Source organism: Oryzias melastigma, linkage group LG23 (genome assembly GCF_002922805.2).
Source record: "Oryzias melastigma strain HK-1 linkage group LG23, ASM292280v2, whole genome shotgun sequence".
Taxonomy (NCBI): Eukaryota; Metazoa; Chordata; class Actinopteri; order Beloniformes; family Adrianichthyidae; genus Oryzias; species Oryzias melastigma.
Window position 1 is genome coordinate 16,357,415 of NC_050534.1, and position 17,524 is coordinate 16,374,938.

The 17,524-nt window shown below is 39.8% G+C and overlaps 1 protein-coding gene across 1 annotated transcript in view; it reads right to left on the minus strand.

The window, feature by feature from the left end:
- Window positions 1-15,441, minus strand: part of kdm7aa (lysine (K)-specific demethylase 7Aa) — a 25,748-nt gene extending 10,307 nt beyond the window's left edge. The window contains exons 1-6 of the mRNA XM_024287818.2: window positions 15,112-15,441; window positions 6,080-6,165; window positions 5,613-5,730; window positions 4,053-4,213; window positions 419-560; window positions 74-260 (exon numbers count right to left, since the gene is read on the minus strand). Coding sequence (XP_024143586.1) covers window positions 74-260; window positions 419-560; window positions 4,053-4,213; window positions 5,613-5,730; window positions 6,080-6,165; window positions 15,112-15,209 — 792 coding nt within the window. The 5' untranslated portion in view covers window positions 15,210-15,441. The remainder of the gene's footprint in view (window positions 1-73; window positions 261-418; window positions 561-4,052; window positions 4,214-5,612; window positions 5,731-6,079; window positions 6,166-15,111) is intronic.
- Window positions 15,442-17,524: the final 2,083 nt, after the last annotated feature.

Genomic DNA, 17,524 nt, shown 5'->3' on the forward strand with positions numbered 1-17,524 from the left:
AGTTTAACCACGAAATAGCAGAGGAAAACATATTTTATATATTTCAATAAATCCGTTTTTCAGGCTCTCTTACCCAGAGAACATGATACCAGACCGATGTTCCTCCAAAGTCTATGTGGAAGTCTGTGTAGCTGTCCTTCACCCCCATAAGGCAGTACTTCTGCACAAACGGCTTAGGGAAGAAGGAGTCATCTGGCCAATAGTTCTCCACCCAGGACATCTTCCGAGCCACATCAGGAACCTCCACCAGCTCCGACATCCTGCAGGTTATCGAGGAGAAACAAACCCATTCAAGAATTTCTACTTTTTAGGAATTCTTTACTGAAACTTTAGCTTGAATTTGATCTATTCAGGCTTTTTGTCCATGTGTTTGTGTGCTTTCTTTGCAAACAAAGGGCTGAACTTCAGCCGGTCTTACTTGGTGTCAGAGAACTCCAGGCTGATGAGGTTGAGGACCTTTGGTCGATGGGGGTTGGTGAAATACTTCACAAAGGTGCCGAGCTTCATCTTGCTGTCCGCCTGCCGTGCTACATCTATCACGTCGATAACTTTGTCACCACCTGGATTGGGGGGAAAAAAAAAAGTCTGTGAGTTCAGAGAAGTTTGGAAAGCGATTAAAATACCTAAACATGGACTAAAAAGCAAACAAAACGGATGAACAGAGGGCGACAGAGGGGTTCAAAGGGTTCTGCTGCATGCTGGCATCTTCATCAGAGCTAATCCTGAGGGAAACTGGCATCAATATGGCAGAGCAGGGAGGGGCTGGAGGGGATGTCAATGAGCCGATCCGTCAGTCCTGGAGAAGGTGAGAGGCCTCAGTGTCTGACCTAAAGCAGAGGTCTTTCAGGCCGCGGTTTAATGCTGGACAAATGAAGTGGGGGTCTGAGCTTTTCCCTTAACTTTTGAGGATAAAGTTCTCTTTAAAATATCAGCAGCTGCTTCAATTTGTATTTGTACCCTCAATTTGTCGTAGGAATCATGAAAATGTGATATAGATTTGGCCTCAACGCATAACCGTCAAAATAAAGCTTAAAAAAAAAAAAAATCAGATGCCAACTTCAGTTTCATCTGACTTTTATAGAGGCAAAATATACTTTTTTTAAAAAGTAAAAAAAAAATGGTATTTTCTAAATATATATTTTTTAAAAATCCACAATTTAAACAACTTTTCTAGCAGTATCCTTATAACATTAGACATCCAGTTGCTGAATATTCAGCATTATCATTATGGTTTGCGGGTAAAATTGTTACATTAAATCCATATTTGGAGTAAAGACTCCTGGTTCTTGTCTATTAAATACTGAATTATTTTATTTTGAAGTCTAAGGATCTTCTGTTTCCCTTACTGGATCTTTTCTGCCAAAAGAAAACTTTACAAATATGTTTGTTTTTGTCAACTTTGCTAGCTTGGGGCAGTTTCAATTTAGCGGTCCACTCAACCGATTCATGCTATATTTTTGAAACTTTTGTCTTTAAATAAAATAAAATAAATAGTGCAGCTCATTTTTTTCCACTTGGCTTTTGGTACTTTTTAAATACAAAGTATTTAATGTTGCCAGGAGCAAAAAGGAATACAGCTCTTACAGTCATAATGACCTTCTGCCAATCAACGGGTTTCAACACAATCTCTACTTTTCTATGGATCTACAACCAACGGAGGTCCAAAAACGGTTCGGCTCAATGGGTTCATTTTATAATGGACTGGACCAGATTGTACCGCTCAGTGGAAACAAGCCTCTACGGTTTACAGCTGCAGGAGAAAGCATGTGAACCCTTTGGAATTACTTATGCATAAACTGGACACACGATTGTGTTCAATAAAAACACAAAAGCATAAATTGGTGTGATTTAAGCAGGAAATGTTATCTCCAAAGGAGGTACTCCCAAAGGGTTCACATACTTTCTCTTGCAACTCTATTTTCTCGTATGGCAGTGAAACCCGCAGAAGACAGAAGTTGGAAAAGCCGGATCCTAAAGGAAAAAGCTGGGACGTTACAAATCACACATGTGGCCGGAAGTAGGACCGAAGTGTTATGTGTGTGTGTGCAGCGAGACAGCTGGTTGTTGTATTTCCCACCCTCCCACGCACACCTTTTTAGAACCTCTTTGCATGTTCTCCCTCCCTCACACAAACATGAACTTGCACACAGACACCTCTGCAGCTCCAGCTGGCCGCCGTCAGCGGAAGGCGAGCAGCTGGAGTTAGGTAGTCCTCGCACACAGAAAGCTGCCATAGAAACGCCACAACGCGAAGCTCACAGCTGCAGCATTTGTCCCTCCTCTTCCTCAGTGATGAGTGCAGAAATGTGTCTGCTTTTGATCATTTTGTTCATGTTTGAGGAGAATGAGGACAAGAATTCTCCTCAAAATATAAATGATTTAGGAAAATTGCCTCAAGAGTTCATGAATTTCAAGAACTCACTTTAAGTCAACAACTAATTAAGCACCTTAGAGAATTATTTTAATATTCATCATTCTTCATATTTTTTGCTAGAAAAACAAAGAGTTTGTCTGTTTTGAATTAGTTCTCCACAAATCCTGATTTACAACCATAACAAAAATTTCAGAGCACCTTCTAAATACGTACATATGTTCAAATTTACTACCAAAACGTCCATATACTTTTTAAAGTATTTCAAGATTCCTTAAAAAAAAACAAAAAAAACAAAACAAAACATGGCATTTGTTTGATTTTTAATATTAAAACATATATTAACGAAGTTTTGTCTGAATTGGAAGTTTTTGTCGTAACCATGGTGACCAACACAAACCTGATTAAGGCAAGTCTTTAAATTCATTGTTGATTTTTTGGCTTGACCTTTAGAATGTCTCTGGAATTAAGATTCAGACATACAGTAGTTTTATAGATGTAAATATTAGTGATGTGCCGTTTACTGTTTTTATTTTGATGTCATTCAAAGAAGTACATTAGCAATCAATGAAACTATGAAACTAAACATTTTTTTAAAATTTGAAAATGTTTTTTTTTTTTTTATTTATCTTGAAGAAACTTTTTGAAAAACTGAATGATTAAATGCATTTGATTTTTTGTACATTTTTGGTTTATTATTCTGTAAAGAAGGAAAAAAGAAAAACTAACTTTTTTTATGCTTTTGTTTAAAAAAAATACCAAGAAATACACAGACCATAAAATATTTAATCGATATTTTGATTAAAAAGCTCATGATACGATGTAGATTTATTTTTCAAACTCTTTAAAATTAAATTATGTCAAAAGCAGTAATATAAACAGAACGGTGTAATTCATTAAAAAATGTATATTTTGCACATCAAAAACTAACAGTTAGCAGTTTCCTTTCTTAAAATAACTAACAAGAATTACTTAAAAAAAAGTAATTCACAAATTTGATTAATTTATATCCAATTTTAAAAGTAAATACTTATTTGATGTCTTTTATTTGATTTTTAAAACAAACCCTCGTGTTGAGTGTTGTGTTTAAAGTCCCTTGGTATTGTGGGACATCCAAGTCTCCAACTCTGGTGTTAAGCTTGGACCACACACCAAGTTTGCCAGGTTCTCTGCAGCCAGAACAACAGTTGGGAAGCTGCAGAACACAGCAGAGTTTCTGCAGTTGTTTCATTGTCTTCCAACTGTGAGGAAACGTAACCTGACACTTGGTCTCTGCTCACAACACCTGTGCCGTGGCTTAATTCTCAATAGGGCATGAGAGAAAGAGATAAAACGATGGAAGGAGTCTGTAATCTGAACTTAATGATAAAAACACTGGTGGGCTTGGTAATGGCCCTGTAACCGGAGCTGGGAAAGGGCAGCCGGCTTCAGGAAGCCTCGTTTTCACGGAGAGGGCAGTGAAAGCGAAGCCGTCACTCATTTTAAACTCATTCAGCCGTCGCCTGATGCTTGATAAGTGGGTTAAAACCCTGTGAACCAGGAAACCTGTTCGGACTGACGCACAGATGGCGTCTGCTGAGTAATGGCCACTTTCAGAAACATTTAGGAGATTGCATTGATTCTGATCACTTCTACATCGATCCAAAGAAAGAGAAATGCAGACGACTTACAACAAACTTACCAACATACTGCTCCACATCCCTGACAGAAAACGTAGACGGGGGCAGTTTGAGGCCCAGGCCCTCCATCTCAGTCACGGCTATGGGGTAGTTGAAGCCGTGTCTCTCCAGGAATCTGGCGGTCACCTGCTCACCCTTCATTCGTATCAAAATCTCCTCGGCGCTGTGAACCACAAGTTCAGCGTGAGTGCAGTAAAACATAAATCTACTCAAAACCTCCTCATGTTGGGTAATAGTTTTCCTTTTTCCACACAAAAATGACCTTTACGTAGAAGCATAAAGGCATATTCTGAACACATATTTAGTTGCAACTGCCCTATGGGTGTGTTCAGGTGTGTGCAGGTCCACACAAAATATCATGGTTGTATATGGCTTACTGAGACCATAGAGTAAAACTATTAGTACTCATTTTTTCTATGGGTATGCTTCAGGCGTCAGGTTATAGTTAACACTTATACAACACACAAGTAAGGGTAAAGTAATTGAGAAGCAGGCACGTCATTCAGATTTTTGATCTTTTCAACCTCCCCCAAATCCAGCTGATTACTCAAGGAGCCTGTTAGTGCTGTTCACATAATCAGTACATCCTGTTAGAAATGAGGAAATTAGACAATCAGAACGTAGCTTGTGTGGGAATCCTACAGGCATCTACAACCCCCCTAGCATGCAGGATTACTCACACCTTACCAATGACTAGAGCAAAGGGTGTCCAAAGTCCGTCCTCGAGGACTGTCTTCCTGCTGGTTTTCCAAAAACTCTGCCTTATCTTCTGCTGATTACCTGGATCAGGTGTTTTTGGCCAATAAGGAGCTTCAATGGCAGGTTGATTGGAAAACATGTAGGACATCGGCCCTCGAGGACCGACTTTGGACACCCTTGGACTCGAGTGTGGCGTAAAGTCACTGTACAACAACGTCACATGCGACTCAAAAGTGCGTCCAACTTCCATTTGCCTTGCAGATACTTCACAATACTCTTGCCACATATACAACAATCACACTTTCCATTTTTATGACATCCTACAGGTCAACCACCAACTTTGGTGTGCATGTGACTAATGGTCCATTCACACTAGACACAATTTGCATGACAAGGGCCTGAAGTTTCAATGTTGAGTCAATGCACAGATACAATTTGACAGGGTGCGTCAACCAACCAGGGACTCTGCTTTGGACACGTGATGTTTTCAGTGACTTGATCAAAGGGTTGAAGATTTTTGTCCTGAACTTTCACCCATTTTCTTAACCCACTGGGGCCGCAGGGTTGCCGGAGAATGTCCCGGTTACTGTTTGGGAAAGGCGAGATACACCCTAGACAGGTTGCTATCCTGTCACAGAGCCCATAAAGCTGGAGGGATCGAGCCAGACAGCCGCCGGTGAACACCGCTCGGGCTAGAGCTAGCGGGATCGGTCGGCTGAGCTCACTATGCTAGCTTGCCTGCAGACGGAGAGCCACACCGGGTGCCGTCTTAGCCTTAGACCTATGGTTGAATATTTTTCATAACATGGTGGTATTGTCTTGAAAAGCTGCATTAGCAGGGCTTCATGTTTGGTGGCATCTACCTGGGAAAGGTCCTGTTCTGAAGCTCTTTCACAAACTTGGAGGTGCCCGCCTGTACCGGCTTGGTTCCATCGTCTGGCTCCGTGTAGTCGTGCCTGTGCCAGTTGTTACGCTTTTTCACTGTATTAAAAAAACAAAAAAATCATGTTTCAATATAAATCAGTGGAGCGCTCAAACCCTTTGCAATGAACTGGAGGTTCTTGCCCATTGAAAGCAGAGGATTGACAATGCCATTCAATTAGCTTGCCATTCTCTGCCCTTAGGGCTGCTTGGTTTATACCCCACCCCCTCCAATCCCCTTAAAAAAAACTTGACATGGCAGAGAGCTGCCTCCCCCCCTCAGGCCTGCATACAGAGGTGACAGGCGGCCAAGAAAAACAATACGAGGCTGTAAGTAAATGCTACAGAGGAAGGAGACGAACGCAGAAAACGGTAAAGGAAAGCTGTGGTTGATGACAGCTTTACTCACTCAGGGAGGGTCCGTGTTTAACGTCACAGTTGGGACAGTGGTAAACATCGATGTCCACAGCATGGTGCTCCTCTACCTGTACACAGCTGAAGGAGAACAACAGTTTAGACAATTCTGCCAAAAACATTTAGGAAAAACATATGGGTCAATAAACAACCAGATAGGGGGGAGGGGAGTGAAAACTCAAAAGTACACACTGGAAACTTAAAATGAATATGAATAAAAAGTAAAAAACTTGTACATTTAGAATACATTTCTTATACACCAGAAGAAATACTGAAAACTTGAAACCAAAAGGTTTTATCAAATGTTTTGCATGTTCAACTTTTTTTTTCTGCCCCCTTGCTTTCAGTTCTTAATTTACAGTTTCAGTTCAAACTTTTTGCATTTTAATATAATAATACATTATTTAAATTTTTAATATAATATTTGTTGCAATCTGCATGTCTTTCTGGATGTATAAAAATTACAATTATATGTATTAAATCACCATCATTTATACCTTTATTTAGTACAGGAGATCAGAATCAACAAACTTGATAAAAACACAAAGATTTAGACAGAAAAAAAATGGTGTTTGTCAATTTAAACTTAGTCAACCTTCTGGTTAAGTTCAGAAGTAACATAAACAACATAAAAAGCATAAAAATCACTGTTGTTTTTGCACATTTAAGAACAAAACCTGAAAATGTTCTCCACAGTTTTTCCATTCTCGAGGTTCTGCAGCATTTTGCATTCTAAGCATTACACATTGGTGCAAATCCAGTATAAAAAGTTGATTTTTTTCCACGACACAATCTGCTGATTCACGTTGGTTACATCCATGCTAAACTGCAGTGTAGTGCTGTATTTCTCCACTTCAGAATCCGTTGGAGTTACGTTAATTATGTCAATTTATGAAGAGTTTGCATAACCAAAATTTGTGTTAAATTTTTTTTTTTTTGTAGAACTTACGTCAGTGGGTGGAACATGAGATCACGAGTATCCAATTGCTCGGGTACGAGTTGCACAGTTTCAGCATTTCGCACCAACCCTAGACAAGTCTATGTAAATATGTGTAAACGTGCGTTTCAGGCTTCTGCGTTCAAAACTCTTGCATTTAGGCATTGCTACAAAAGTTTCTACAATCATTTTCTGGCTCTACCTTATAAATAAGCGTCCACTGAACACGTGTTGAAGGTTAAACCAGTTGAACTTTGACCATTCGGGAACTCTAATTTGGTACTGATGTATGGATGGCATGTATACAAGTTTAGAGAAATTAATGATTGTGATTGGTGCCCTGCTGGAATTATGCAATACCAAGTCTTTCATATATCGGAATAGAGGTGTAAAAGAAAAAGTCTGGAACAAGATTTATGAGATTTGCACAGCTTCAAGTTTCTTTCAACTCAAGGTGGCGGACATGTACTAGTAAGCAGTAGGAGGAATTAAAAAAAGAAGTCCTTCCCTGCTTGTCCAGTGTGAATACTGCAGGCTAAACGTTTGTTCACGAGCATCAAAGCATCATTGAATACGTGTCACATGACTGATGTGAACGTAGCTTTAGGCAGCACCAACAATAAATAGTTTTAATGTATAAATGACGTCATGATAACCTCTGACACCCAAACACAATCACTTCCCAGTAGCCAATGGGCTCAAGGGCCCCACCCCCAAATAAAATTAGGATTAACTCCAAAAAATTGGCATTTAAACTGTAGATTGATGACTAAAAATGAAGAGTAAGAGAACCGAAAAAAAGAGCAAAAATTGAACCTTTTTCCCCATTTGGTTTAGTTTAATTGTTTTGCCAAATGAGCGTTTGTTTCCCAAATTTGCAAATTAAAATAGAAATGTTTTCAAAATTATTTTTTTTTCTTTTTAAACTTAAAATGTTTATTTTGCAAATATACCAGCTGGTAATTCCTTCACTTTAAGATGATCCTAATTTGGCCCTCATAAAAAAAAAATTAGACAAGTAATTTGGATTTCTAAATCAAAAGAAGTGTCTTTGGGAATAGTTTCAACTAAATATTAGTGAATGAAGTCGTGCTTAAAGGTGTAAATGAACAAACTGGATGCAGTTTATAGTACAGTTAAAATCTGCAGGCTGCAAAAAATATCCTGCTTTGCAAAAACAGCCCTTAAATGAATGCAACACACATAATCCTACATGACATCTCACTCCTGAGTAAATCCAGAGCCTTTAAATCAACTATAGCCAGATGAAAACACTAAATCCATAACGCAATCAACACGGTCATGTTGAAATGTACATTAACACCACCCCCACGCACACAAACACACACAATCCTGACTGCTGTGCAACACAGACATTCCTCTGATGCATACCAGAGCCCCATTCCTGCACAGCATGGGACCAACAGTGAGTTGGGCTGAGGACAAGTCAGCAAAACACACACATGACTCCACAAATGTCACCACAAATCCCAAATACACAACAAGCTTTCAGAAATATGATGTGCAGGAGATAGAACAGGAGGTTTCAAAATGTCCCCCAGACACAGAGACAGAATTAAGAAAATTTTCCTCAAATAAACCTGTTATTAGAAAAAAACAAATCGAAACTGACTGCAGGACTCTCATCAGCTTTGATCTATGAAGAATCACAGGAAACTGTAAAGGAAATAAAACAGAGAACCATTAACTCACCAGGAAGTGGTGGCTTTGCGTGAATGCTGGCTCAAATCACTTTGTTGCACCAACCGTGCACCAGTAACAGCTCACTAACCACATGCAGTCGTCTGCTGTCTGCAGCACAGCAAACATTATCTGCACCAGTATCACAGTTTCCAACAAGGCTGGGTGAAAGGCCAATAAAATGCATTTTGTTGCCGCAACCATCCAGAGAGAATTACTAAATAAACACATTAGTAGATTTAGAATAGAGTACTCGTTCTGCTTTTAGGATGTAGAGTTTATCTTTAGCTATTTCAAACTAGGTTTCCCTTGTATCAGTGTCAGCTTGAAGAAACCCTCCTGCTTCTGCACACGAGTCGGCGGATGACCAACAGCTGCACCGTGCAGCGCCTGGCTGGTTTACAGGATCTAGCTCATGTGTCAGGAATCTTTGTTCAAACGTGTGCCTGTTTGCCGGGGGAAAGCATGAGTCACAGCTTTCTGCTGCTGGGTTTGCTGCAGTGTGGGAGCACCAGGTCACCCTCTAATCTTAATCTCGTTTCTTTATGTAATGCCAGCTGGAAATGAGGGCACTGTGCCACAAATGTCTACTGTAATCGCCTGTAAAGATAACCACTTAGCAAAAAGGACCAAACTTGAGAATCTGGTGAGTAAGACAAAAAAAAAAAAAGGTTATTCCAGTTTAAATATTTAATGCATCACTGGCGAGGTCTCGGTATGAATCATTGAGAAGTAGAGCACTTGAGTGGGACGTTACTCATACAAAAGGACGAACGAAATTGAGTCAATTCAGTCGCCATTTTTTCCTGATACGGAAACCGTGCTGAAACCAGCAATCGTCAGTAAGCAGGTCTGATTCCTCGTTTCTATGGCAACCACTCAAGCCAATCATTAGCTTGTTGGACGTCCACACCCCTACCACTTGAATGTGAATCTGTCCAACGTTTCGAACAAGAGACGTGAGACCACATACTTTTAATAAGGCATCTGATTGGCCAGCTCATAACGTGAATAAATCGCACCACAGAAAAATATAGAAATATTGCAAACACGAACAAAATGAGCAGAAATCCTATAGAATGGTCTATAGGATTTTGGCTTCTTGGAGACAGAGGGTACTTCCTGTTTGGAACTCGAGGGGGGGGGGGAATCACTCAGTCCAGTTCTCATATGAATGACTTGCATTTAAGACCGACTCTGATCACCTTTTAAACTATTGTAAAAGCGTTTAAATTGTGATTATGCAATTTATAGCCAAAATTAAAAAATATGTGTCATTTTCTAGGATGTAGGCCAAATTCAAACTGCTTCCCACATGTATCCCTCCAAAAGGAGAACTATGGAAAAAAAATATAGGGGTGTAGGGGGAATTGATTCAGCGATACATATCGTGATATTTCACATGGGAATACTTATCGTATCAATTTAGAATGTTGACATGACGATATTAAATTAGTGTGCCCTTCAGTGCCTTACTTTTGTTTTCCACCTAAACCTATTTTAAGCTTATTTTTCCAAATATATAATCGGAAAAATGCCACAACAACATGTTAAAATACCAAAAACACCATATTCATTACAGTGAGTATTAAACGAGTTAGCGTTACCAGAGAAAAAAAGAAGCTTTAACTACTGTTTTGGTGTCTGCCGCCACTGCAGCAGATTACCAAACCAAACATCCCTTCCTGAGTTGGAAGAGATGTGTGCACTTGGATAAACCCTTGCCATCATCAACCCCTCTCCCCTCTGTTTCCTCTCATCAAGGGCCTCCTTCCTGTGTGACTGAGAGGGCTTATTCATTAGTCCATGCACTGTGAGGGGTTCATTGTCCTCAGTGATCAGTGCAGAAACACAAAGGCTGGAGGCGGGCGTCACCATTATTTTAAGCTCTAAATAACCTCTCTGCATGGGGCTGTGACACGCCTACATTAGGGAACTGGCAGATCCCTAATGGATGGGTGGAAGAGATAGAGATGGAGGAGATGAGGGCAGTTAAACACACCTGGCCTATCTTTATCTCGCCAAGAGGAACACCTGACTCCTCGGGCCCTATTCCTAATGGTCTCAGCCGATGCTTACATAAACAGTGGACAGCAATAAGGCCCACTAAGGCCTGACAGATAAGGATCTGTCATTTCAGCTTCACTGGGTGAAATCATTCTACCTAGCAAGCCGTAAAAGACACATAAAGTCCCTGCAGTGGTGAAGAAGACAAGACGGCCTCTCTGCAGTCAGCTGGCGAACTACAAAAAGAACATCACTTTGTTGTTTATAGGACGTTAGGGAAGCTGCAGGGAGTTTAACAACTTAATTGTTTCTGGTGCGGCTTGAGCTGCCTCGAGGCTCCGGCTCTGTTTTCACACGTGTTTTCAACATGGTTGTCCCCCAGTGCCCCTGTAAAACCTACAAAGTCATCAGTCAAGCCACTGCCTGCTTCTCATGCTGCCCCAAAACTTTATTTAGCGTCGGGTTCATCGCTCATCTACTCTGAGGTGTGTGTTTTACTGGTGATTTCAAAACAAAAACTTTCTAACCGGCAATTTCACTTGTCAGCGCTTCTAAATTGTTCAGTTAATTTTTGCCAAAAGTCAATTTAAGTCAATTAGATGTTACCATACATAACAGCACAGTCACATCTCTATATCAGCTCTTTAGAAAACTTTCCCAGTGGTCTTTTAATTATGACTTTTTCCCAATTTTTAAAAACTGTGTCGTATTCTAGGACATAGTTTCAGCAGAGTGGCAGAAGTACATTAGCCTTTGAGTTGTGGGCGCAGAGTAAACCCATTCCCACTTCCCGTCATCCATATGTTTACACCACATGGGCCGAGGGCCGGATCCGGCCCTCCAGGTCATTTTATTTTATTATTATTAATAGCCTGATGTTATCTTGCACTCATTTATAATTTGTATAATTTTGACAAAATATATTTTTTATGGAGGGTAAAATATTGAAAGTTAATTAATTTTTAAGTGGATTTATTCTGGAATAATATTCCTGCCTTTTTATTGTTCATATTTATGTTAAAATTTTTGGTTTTTGAAGTTAAAAAAAAATGGCATTCTGCTAGCTTTTAGGACTATTTCAGCATTAACTAAGATTTTTTTAGGCTATTTTGGAGTTTAGCAAATATTTCAACTACATGCTAGCTGTTCTGGCTAAATTAGGCTTTTTTTCAATTTTTCCGGCTATTTCGAAATTTAGCTATTTTTTCCGCTACATGCTAGCTGTTTTGGCTAACCTAGTTTTTTTTTTTTTTTACTTTTTAGGTTAAGTTGGCATTTAGCTAATATTTTAGTTGGGTATCAGCTTCACCGTTTTAAGCTATTAGCTTCAGTGATTTCAGCTAGTATCCTCAGCGGCCAAATTCAGCATTCACACTAGCATTATCGCAGGTAATGCTATATAACTAGTTCATAATTATGTTAAAAAGTTACCATTTAAAAATTAGAAAAATTTAGTTTTAGAGTGTTCAATAAATGTTTATTCTGTTCGGCCCGCAAACTAAAGTGTGTTTTGGATTTTGGCCCCTTGTGCGATTGAGTTTGACACCCCTGGTTTACACGCTCTTCTGCTAGCTTACAGCCCCACACAACTCCAACCTAAGGTTCCCTGTCCAACAGAAATGGCGAGAAAACTGGAGCTATACAGCTATGAGCCAGATGCCAGCTCAGATGAGGAAAATGAAGACGCACATGAATCTAGTCGTCTACAAGGGGATCCATCAAAATGGAGCGCAGCAGGGAGCTTAAACCCCGTTTATTGTAGCACCTACATCACAGCTACAAGCTTTTACAAACTGCATTTTTTTAATTTATGATTTGAAAAAAGAAACCCTCTAAACTATGCAATTTCAAGCGTTATTTTCTTTATATACATCCTCCATCATCACAAGACCATGTTGAAAACGCAATTTCAATCTTTTAAACCTTAAAAGTTAACATAAGTCAGAGCGGCGAGCAACAACACCATTCCAATCAACATTGATCCGTCTCAAATGAATCCTTTTTCTTTGCCCCCAAGAGACAACTTAGCTAATGAGTGTAAACACAGTTCCTGACAAGGACTGCCCTTTATGTTAGCCAATTAACTTATCAGACATCTACGATCTGAAACTCTCCAACACAAAAAAAAAACAACGTTTAGGACTTAAAAACAAAACAATGAACAGGAACTCCTGCTGCTCGTCCATCTATCCACTTAATGTAAACACTAAAAAAACTCTCTGTAAGGGCTATCTGTCTCTCTTTGGTGTGCTCACACTCCGTCTGACATTGACGGATCATGCATTGAACTTGGCTCGCTGCACCTCCCATCAATCACTCCCTCCGTCCCATCAAGCGTTGCTTGGCTGTCGTCACCCCCATCGTCTGCGCCTAACATGCCGGTTACGAAGGTTTGACCTGATCTGCAGCGAAGCAGATGTAATCTGGCATCCCAAAATAATCTGCTCATTAATTTAAAGAGGCAGATTTTACAACTAGGCAAGAAAAAAAAAAGGAAAATAGAGTTGACAACGTCAGTTTTACAACTTTCTTCAGCACATCTCAAAATTAAAAAATGATTCTTCTACTCTTTTGGTCTCACGTGTAAACGTTCACCACTTTACATTTACCGAATAAACATCTCTTAGCCCTCCAGATGCCCTGCTGCTATCTTGAGTACCGACACCAAAAGATACAGGTGACGAAAAACAGGGCGCTCTCTAGAAACAGAGGTACAAAAACTCTGCAACTCCACTGACAGCCAAGCATCAGCAGGCGAGTATCCCTTTTCATTCCACGTCTGTCCTTCAGTATATTCACAGCCAGAGAATATCCCTTCACTCCTGGCCAGCCTCGTGGGAAAGAGGCTGGATATCAGACTGTTTTTGGAGGTCTGCTTTGTGTGTTTTCGCTTATTAGTCATCAATGGGGGAAGCTCCAACGTTTGTTCCTTTTCTTGCTGGCACATGACACGTAGCTAGTCTTTTCTGGCGCCGACACGCCACAAATCCGGGCTGCCAAGTTTTTTGGCAGTACACTTAATGTGGTTACGCAAAAGCTTTCGTCATCTCGACATGAGCAAAAACAGATTATTGTATTCATAAACTGTCACTTTGGAGATGCACCCACGCAAGGCAGTGAATTGTCCTGGTCTGCCCCGGGGAACACAGAGATAAAAGACGATTGTGTGTAAAATATGATACAGGTAATCTCCAAAAGAAGGGAGATAAAACTAGGAACGTTAGGATAGGTATGTATCCTAGAACAAATCTTAAACAAGTTTAACTTAATCTTGAAATTTGAAGTACAAATAACCTTGTCACTAACTCTTATCATACACAATCTTCAATTGTTTTCTCCACTATCCTAGCACTAGAACAAGTACAATCAGTGCACAACATTATTAAAACGAGTGTAAACACCTAAAGTTTACACTACACAAAAAAAAATGTATGTCGGTGTTTTATCAGCCACCTCACACACACCAAAACAACAGATTATTTATCACTAAACCCTCCCAAGAGGAAATAGCCAAAAGGAGACAGGAAGTACACAAAAAATCCCTTATATAGGACAAAAGGACCAAGAAATCTGAGGACATGTAAATACAAGGAGCCTGCAATCCACCTGTCAACCGCTAGGGGGCCCCTGCCATGTGCCTCCACTGCTTGAAAGAGGGATTTAAATTTCTCAATCTGTCAATCACAAGACCCACAGTAACATGTTCCCATTTCTATGTTTTCAAAAATCAGAATCGTTGAGTGACAGAAGTCAAAAATACAGTTTAGTTTATATCAAATTCAATGTAAAAAATATTTATATAAAACAACAAAACAAAACCTGCAATTAATGCAAAGTTGACCACACTAACAAAAGCTAGTTTCTTCTTAAATATTGTGATAAAACTACAAACTTATTATCTGGTTGTTTATCTATCTCATAAGAGTTGGGGCATTTTCAAGTTATCTCTTTGAAGACTGTTATAAAGGGCAAGCGTTGAATGTCACGATAAGCTTTTGATCTTTGGAAATGACTGACACCGCTCTGTATCCCTCCGCATATTATTAGCTACATAAAGGCAACATATTTGCTATTTAAAACAATAACGCTAACTATTAAAACGGGGTTAAATATTTGGTTATACGGTGTGGTGGCGTGTTAGCTGGTTCGCGTAGCAACTCCTTAAATTCGCCGCGAATCTGGCGAGAGACGAATCCTACTTTCGCCTGTTAAGTCGTGTCAATAGACGGTTTAAAACCCCCGTCGCCCACCGCTAGCTTTACCAAGCTAACTTTAGCTACCAGTCAACAACGCTGAGAAAATCGTCGCCTTTCTTTGTCAAACAGCTCGTGTTTGTCGCTTTTTGCTAACCGGACCCGTTAAGTACATTCTAACCCACGTACCTGCCGTGGAACCAGTCTTTACAGATGTCGCACTCGATCATAAACCGGCTCACATCGTAGGGCTGCCGGCAGACACAGTACAGCGGGGCCGCCGCCATCTTCCTACTGTCCCCAAACAACGCAGGAATGAAGCGGGCGGGGATTTAATCCAGCGTCCGGAAATACCCGAGGGGGAGCCGAGAGCTCACGAGAGCAGCCGCTCTACGATAGGCGATCCCACCTCTGACGTCAGTTTCCAAATCAGTCATTTCCTGCTGGTTGTGCACGCACGTCTGTTCTGCCAACTTTCTTTTTCCAATAAAGGAATTACATAACAGCTCCGTTTAGGACATTTTCACCACACATCAGTCTGGTAGTTATATAAGGTCAAATCCGTTTTTAGATCAATAAACGAAAAACGTTATAAAAATGCCTTTTTTTAAAGATGACATATTTTTCAAAATACAACAATTTATAGACTATTATTTTGGTAAGCAGTACTGAAGTACTTCAATACAAATTTCTCAAATATATAACTGTTTTATGTTTATTTAAACTCATTTAGTCACATTTTTTATTTAATTTGCCAATTTTATGTTACATTTGAATTTATTTTAATGACTGATCATGTCATGAATAAAATAAAATGTTAAGTTTGAATCTTTTATTTTAAATTTTGCATTTTATTCTTTTAATTCTTCCTCACACTAGTAATTCATCTATGAACCTCCTCGTTGGTCTTTCTCTTTCCTTTCTTTCGGGACTAGACTTAGACTTGCCAGGAAAATCAACTTGGACTTGTCTGCTGTTGACTTGGAACTCAACTGGGACTTACCTGCTGTTAAATCGGGACTAGACTTGGACTTGCCAGGGAAATCAACTTGGACTTGTCTGCTGTTGACTCGGAACTCAATTCGGACTTACCTGTTGGGGACTCACCTTTTACTTGGGACTTGGGACTCGACTTGAACTTGCCTGCTGTTGACTCTGGACTCAACTTGTACTTGCCTGCTGTTGACTTGGGACTCGACTTGTTCTTATCTGCTGTTGACTCGGGACTCGCATTTTTCTTGCCATCTACTGACTCGGGACTTGACTTAGACTTGCTTGCTGTTAAATCGGAACTCAACTCAGACTTGCCAGTTGTTGACTCGGGACTTGGCTTGGACTTGCCTGCTGTTGACTCTGGACTCAACTTGTACTTGCCTGCTCTTGACTCAGGACTCACATTTTCCTTGCCATCTGCTGACTCGGGACTTGACTTAGACTTGCTTGCTGTTAAATCTGGACTCGACTCGGACTTTCCTGCTGTTGACACGGGACTTGAATTGTACTTGTCTGCTGTTGACTCGGGACTCAACCGGGTCTTGCCTGCTGTTGACTCAAGACATGACTTATACTTGCCTGCTGTTGACTTGGGACTCGTTTTAGACTTGCTTGCTGGTAAATTGGGACTCGACTCAGATTAACCTGCTGTTTACTCTGGATTTCACTTGTACTTGTGTGCTGTTGACTCGGGACTTGACTTAGACTTCCTTGCTGTTAAATTGGGACTCGACTCGGACTTACCTCCTATTGACTTGGGACTTGACCTAGACTTGCTTGCTGTTAAATTGAAACTAGACTTAGACTTGCTTACTTTTTACTCTGGACTTGACTTGGACTTCCTTGCTGTTGACTCGTGACTTGAGACTTACTTCTGACCTGGAAAACAATTACCTCTGCTAATTTCTAAAGAACTGCTGCTGCTCTGCAAAAACTATGTCCCGGAAAACGACACAATTTTTTTTATTCTGCCTAAAAACAGCACAATACCTGCGAAAAGACCACTCGGATCGCTTTTAATATAGATCAGAATGATCGGAGTGGGTCGGTTTAGGGGTTAAACATGGATTCTGAGCATGGCTGTGACTGCAGCTCACTGCTCCCTCAGGGGAAATAGGTCAAATCAAATGTGCACACCCAGGTGTGGGTCAATGATGGGACTTTGGCATGACTGCTGTAAAACAAGAACCTATAATCTCTTGTGTGACGCCAAACAGAAAACCGTAAAATCAAACAATTTAAATAAATATGTAACATCACACTTAAATGCAAGAAAAAGTCACAATTGTTTTAGCACAAAACTGCCTGCATGCAGACAAAAGAGTTGGAACATTTTAATAAAATTAGTTTTTTGCACATTTTGATTAAAATATGAAGCAAACAGAAAATTGCAATAATTCAAAGAAAATACTAATTAATTATTTAATAAATTGATCTTGTCTTAGACTATTACAAACTCAAATGGGGACTTCAATGTTTTTTTTCATTATTTTTTTTAACATTTATGAAAATATAATTATCTTTTCAAATGAACAAATCTGAATTAAATAGAAAAATATCAATTTTTTTGCAATTTTTTTTACAAAATCAGAGCAAATTCATGCATTAA